At 43.0% G+C, this 6,610-nt stretch overlaps 2 protein-coding genes across 2 annotated transcripts; both read left to right on the plus strand.

The window, feature by feature from the left end:
• Nucleotides 1-866: 866 nt before the first annotated feature.
• Nucleotides 867-2,093, plus strand: LOC108769713 (uncharacterized). The gene has a single exon (XM_018520854.1). It carries the CDS (start codon nt 867-869, stop codon nt 2,091-2,093), a length of 1,227 nt encoding a protein of 408 aa, XP_018376356.1.
• An 820-nt stretch (nt 2,094-2,913) lies between these two features.
• LOC108769714 (uncharacterized) lies at nt 2,914-6,061 on the plus strand. Its single transcript, XM_018520855.1, has 2 exons — nt 2,914-3,206; nt 3,298-6,061. The coding sequence occupies exons 1-2, from the start codon at nt 2,914-2,916 to the stop codon at nt 6,059-6,061; spliced, it is 3,057 nt and encodes a 1,018-aa protein (XP_018376357.1).
• Nucleotides 6,062-6,610: the final 549 nt, after the last annotated feature.

Below are 6,610 nucleotides of genomic sequence, written 5' to 3' on the forward strand. Positions count from 1 at the left end.
GAACGCCTTCTATGTACCATGAGGCAGGATCATGCGGTTGCCTCGATTGTCACCGATCTCAATTTGTACGTGAGACGTAGGCCCCACGACGATTCCAATGTTCAGGAACTTGTACGCTATCAATGTTAATGTATATTTCCTCATCAAGATTGTCGCGTACACATTAGTGGTACCACTACGCATTTATGTACACGCATATATACATATATATATTATCTATCTCCGACGCGAAACGTGAGGCGACAGACTGGCGCCGCGATCGGTGCCTTCTTTCTGTCTCATCGACAAATATTGTATTACCCGCCCAATTTGCGACGTCGACCATTCTGATTGGTAGGCGATCACTGACGGATTTTCCTATAAAAGGAATCACCGTTCGAAGGGTCCGTTCAGATATCGAAACACAGCGCATAGAATAACACATAATAAGACCGAGTTCTTTTTCTACGTGCGAAACGAGACCGAGTTCTATAATATATTATATCACGAGGCCGAGTCCTCTTATAATCGAAGCAGTACTGTATGAATATAAAAATAATAAAGTTATTTCTAAAATAATACGTGGAGTGAACTTCCCTGTATACTACAAACCATTGGTGCCTCCTGTGAGGTCGTTCGCGAGGCGAACGCGGACGACGGCGACACTCAGAACAACGATATTCCGCCAGCCATTGGATTCCATTCAACCACAACCCGACGAGGCCTCAGGAGATAGATGAATCTGGATTCACGATTAAAACTGGATAACGAAATAGGATCGAGCAGATCATACAACAGAACACGAGCTAACGGCGAGTACATTATTCAAAACTAACAAGTTACTGGTCGCGCCATTCCTCTATCCTTCACCTTTTCATAACGGCATCATGACCGAGAGAATTAAACTTCTTATTCAGAAGCGAACTTCTTTAAAATCACAAATTACTAATTTAACAAATTTAATCGAGAAGGATCAACATGGCCATTACGATAAGACCGCATTAGAATTGCGCATGTCACGCGTAACTCAGCTTTACCATGCATATGAGGATTACAACGACGAGTTGCTAATATTAGATCCGAACGAAAATCATAAAGTCGAATTCACAAATGTACAGGATAGATTTTATTCACTCGCAGCCAGAATCGGGGCTATAACGAATCCCATAGAGTCCGTCGCGAGCACTAGCGTGGCGAATGGTACACCTTCCCCCGTTGACCAGGTACCCACGGTTATGAAACGCAAAATAAAGCTGCCTGAAGTATCGTTGCCTGCTTTCGACGGGCGATATGAGAATTGGTTGTCGTTCAGGAATGCCTTTATTGCCATGATAGATACGCGCGCGGATTTATCGGATATCGAAAAATTACAGTATTTACAATCAGCATTAACCGGCGAGGCGGCTAACAAAATTAAAATATTAACGATCGAAAACGCGAATTATTCCAAGGCTTGGGAACTATTGAAACGCGCGTACCAGGTAAATCGTATCTTGATCTCACGTCACCTCTCATTGTTGAGAAATCTACCAATATTAGAAAAGGAAACTACTGAGGGATTATCTAAGTTCACCGACGACGCACAGCAGCACGTCGCTTCCTTGAACGCTTTGGGAGTCGACGTGGGATCTGAGATACTCGTTAACATAATCGAGAGCAAATTACCTAAAAATACAGCCGAAAAGTGGGAGGAAACGCTCGGACGCGACGAGTTTCCGAAGATCGACGAGCTGTACGAGTTTTTATGTCGGACTGCGGTTCACGTATCTAAGCGTGTTCGCTCAGAAACTGTTAGACTCGATGACAAGAATCCATCCTCAGCAAAAAAACCGCGCATAACTAACAAGGCCTTCATAAGTAATGCAGTGAATAGTTGCATAGCATGTAAAAACAAACAACATCCTTTATATAAGTGTGAGAAATTTAAACAATTGGATGCTTCCAAACGTATTGAACTCGTAAGGAACGCCAGGCTTTGCTATAACTGCATGCGTTCGCATAGGGGCAAGCCTTGCAATTACGCGAATTGCACGATTTGTCAGAAACGTCACAACACGCTTTTACACCTCGACAAATATTCGTCCGCCGCGATGGGAGTCAACACGGCGGATTAAAAAACGGATAAGACTTCATGACTGCAACAGGAAATTAGGGCCGGCGCCATGTGTCTCACAAAGGTCAACACGGCGGATTCAAAAACGGATAAGACTTCATGACTACAACAGGAAATTTGCGCCGGCGCCATGTGTCTCACAACGACCTCACCATCTTTCACGCCGCAGTTAATGACCACAGCGATGGTGCTCGTACAGAATCGCGAATTGAATTGGATTAAATGTCGCGCGTTAATGGACACATGCGCTACCGCGAGTTTCATTTCTGAAAATTTTGCAAAACGTTTAGGAAACCCGATAACCGCGTGCTCATTCCCAATCGGTGCAATTAATTCTATGAATACATTGTCGAAGGGCGTTATTCGAATCACCATCCGGTCATCAAACAGCGAATTCTGTAAAGATTTAACGTGTCTATTGATTCCAATTATTTTAGATTCAGTTCCATCAGAATATTTTCCTCGAGAAACTATCAAAATACCGCACAACATACCATTAGCAGATCCAGAATTTCACGTGCCGCACCCCGTGGATATATTAATCGGTTCCGGGCCGACATTATCTTTATTTTCAATAGGTCAAATCAATTTATCTCGAGACGGCTTCGATCTATTTTTGCAGAAAACGCGATTAGGTTGGATAATTGCGGGGGGCGGTGCTTCGCCGAGTCGTCCGAAGTTCGCCGCGTGCTCGTTAACTAACTTAGAAAGGCAAATCGCTAATTTTTGGACGATTGAAGAAACAATAAATGGCACACCAAAATCCATCGAAGAAATTGATTGCGAAACACATTTTACAAACAATGTTACGCGTTGTAACGATGGTCGATACATGGTACGATTACCATTCCGTAAAGATGATAGACGACTCGATAGATGAATCACGTACTGCCGCTCTTAAACGCCTGCAATCTCTCGAACGTAAACTCAACTCGGATTCACATTTAAAAACAACATATTCACAAGTAATACAAGAGTATTTAGATCTAAAGCACATGTCTCCAATCGATGAGCCACTTGACGACGGGTTTTACATGCCGCATCACGCAGTGATTAAGAATTCGAGTAACACGACCAAGGTCCGCGTGGTGCGTCGATGCGTCAGCGAAAACAAGCAACGGTCCCTCTCTAAACGACTTGTTGTTAGTGGGACCCACTATCCAAGATCAGTTATTTATACATTTAATTCGTTTTCGTATGTATAGATACGTGTTGTCTGCCGATATAGAAAAAATGTATCGGCAGATATTGCTACATCAAGACGATCGAATATACCAACGTGTGCTTTGGCGTCAGGACGGTCAAATTAAGACTTTCCAGCTTAACACGCTCACTTTCGGCGTGTCTTCATTATCTTATCTCGCGATACGCACCATTCAAAAACTCGCCGATGATGAACGCGACGAGTTTCCTAATGCCGCGGAAGTCCTTAAAAATCATCTTTACGTTGACGACTTATTGACCGGAGCAAGAACTATCGAGGAAGCGCGTTCGCTGCGAAATAAGTTAATTACGCTATTATCTCGCGGCGGCTTCAACATCCGACAATGGGCCTCAAACGAGAAACGCGTTATCGAGGATCTAAGTCTTGACGCCGTGAATTCCAATCTTGTAATTGACAAGGCTGGTGCTTTAAAAACGTTAGGTATATCGTGGTCCGCAAGCAATGACATGTTAACTTACTCGGTCCGTTCTATCGATCGCACCAGACGGATCACGAAACGAACCGTCATATCAGAAATTGCCAGAATATTCGATCCTTTAGGCATTTTAGGGCCAGTTATCTTATATGCCAAAAAACTAATGCAGGATTTATGGCGATGCAAGGTAAAGTGGGACGAATCCATCCCCACCAGCATACATTGCGCATGGGTCGAATTCGCGGCACAATTAGATTCTATTAACAAGTTATCTATTAATCGTCAGATATTAATTCATAACTATATTGACGTTCAGATCCACGGATTTTGCGACGCGAGCAATACAGGCTACGGCGCCTGCTTATACATTCGCTCGAACGATGGATATAACACGCATTGTTATCTTCTATGTGCTAAATCGCGGGTCGCGCCGCTAAAAACCGTAACGATACCGCGTCTCGAGTTATGCGGTGCACTTCTTTTATCCAAATTATACAATGAGGTTCGTCGCGTGATAAAATTAGACTTCAGCAAAATAGTTATGTGGTGCGATTCGACTATAGTACTAAATTGGTTGAGGACTTCAACGCATCTTTTAAAACCTTATGTATCCCATCGAGTCGCGCAAATACAGGAAATCACACAGCCACAAATTTGGCGACATGTTAGGACAAAGGATAATCCAGCCGATGCGTTATCCAGAGGTCAGCTACCAAAGGACTTTTTAAATAATCATTCTTGGTTCTCGGGGCCGTTTTGGCTAAAGAAATGTGAAAACGAGTGGCCTAATAACATAATAGAATTAAACGAAATACCGGAACTTAGAAAAAACATTTGTTTGACAACCGACGTCGTTGATTATAGTATCTTACAGAGATATTCATCATACTCGAAACTGCTGCATATTGTGGCGTGGTGCCTGCGTTTTCATCCGAGGAACACGTACCGTGGACAATTACATATAAACGAGTTAGAAGAAGCAGAAATCAAAATAATAAAAATCATCCAAACTCATAGCTTCTCGCGCGAATTAAAAGAATTGAAACGCGGGCGGTCGGTAAATAAAACCAATATCGCCGCTTTGAGTCCATTCATTGACGAAAATGGCATAATTCGCGTCGGCGGAAGGTTGAGTAGGTCTAGATTGGCGTACGCACAAAAACATCCAATTTTAATACCGAGTCGCCATTTCCTCACTGATCTCATTATTAGAGAGACGCACGAAAGGTATTATCATACCGGCATTCAAACGACACTGTACATGATTCGGCAAAGGTTTTGGCTGCTCGATGGACGTAACCAGGTCCGCAAAATCATAAAATCGTGTATACGTTGTTTTCGATTTAATACAGACACCGTCAACTATAAAATGGGCGACTTGCCGAAGAATCGAGTGCGTGAAGCGTTTCCATTCGCGAATACCGGTATAGATTTCTGCGGACCTTTCTACGTCAAAGAGAAAAAACATAGAAACCGGAATCGAGTCAAGACATACGTATGCGTCTTCATATGTATGGTAGTAAAGGCCGTCCACCTGGAAGTGGTGAGCGATCTCACCACCGACGGATTCCTTGCCGCTTTGCGACGTTTTGTGTCAAGACGCGGCGTTCCGACTCATATACACTCTGATAACGGGACCAACTTTGTTGGAGCTAACAATGAGTTGAAGGAATTATACCGTCTTTTTAATTCTGAAAAACATAAAAATAAAATTAATCAATTTTCGTTAGAACACCGCGTCACGTGGCATTTCATACCACCCGTTACTCCACATTTCGGTGGACTATGGGAATCCACGGTAAAAATATTCAAACACCATTTTAAGCGCGTAGTCGGAGACACTTTATTCACCTTAGAAGAATTTAATACCTTCACCATAGAAATCGAAGGTATATTAAACTCGCGACCTATATCCGCTCTTTCCTCCGATCCTAATGACCTCTCCGCCCTTACACCTGCGCATTTTTTGATCGGTAAGCCGTTGAATAATCTACCTGAGCTCGATCTCTCATCTGTCCCAGCAAATCGCCTATCTACCTGGCAACACATCCAAAAGGTGCGACAAGATTTCTGGTCACGATGGCATTTAGAATACCTCAACGAGCTACAAGTTCGACACAAGTGGATCAAAAATGGAGAAAAAATCACCATCGGAATGATTGTGCTTGTAAAGGACAAAGGATTCCCTTGTCTGCAATGGGCTCTGGGCAAGGTCACAGAAATTCATCCCGGTGAAGATGGAATCCCACGAACCGTGACTATCAAGACTCGTCCTGGAATGCTGAAGCGTTCAGTGAAGTGTCTATGTCCACTTCCTATCAATCTATGACACTATAATTGCAATATAATATAAGCACGATCTACGAGCAATCCTGCCGTAAGCAGGTAGTTAGCCAAATGTAATTGATCGTTATCCTCTCAACGGGGGGAATATGTCGCGTACACATTAGTGGTACCACTACGCATTTATGTACACGCATATATACATATATATATATTATCTATCGCCGACGCGAAACGTGAGGCGACAGACTGGCGCCGCGATCGGTGCCTTCTTTCTGTCTCATCGACAAATATTGTATTACCCGCCCAATTTGCGACGTCGACCATTCTGATTGGTAGGCGATCACTGACGGATTTTCCTATAAAAGGGATCACCGTTCGAAGAGTCCGTTCAGATATCGAAACACAGCGAATAGAATAACACATAATAAGACCGAGTTCTTTTTCTACGTGCGAAACGAGACCGAGTTCTATAATATATTATATCACGAGGCCGAGTCCTCTTATAATCGAAGCAGTACTGTATGAATATAAAAATAATAAAGTTATTTCTAAAATAATACGTGGAGTGAACTTCCCTGTATACTACAAACCA

The sequence above is a fragment of the Trachymyrmex cornetzi genome, unplaced genomic scaffold (genome assembly GCF_001594075.2).
Source record: "Trachymyrmex cornetzi isolate Tcor2-1 unplaced genomic scaffold, Tcor1.1 scaffold933, whole genome shotgun sequence".
NCBI classification, from domain to species: domain Eukaryota; kingdom Metazoa; phylum Arthropoda; class Insecta; order Hymenoptera; family Formicidae; genus Trachymyrmex; species Trachymyrmex cornetzi.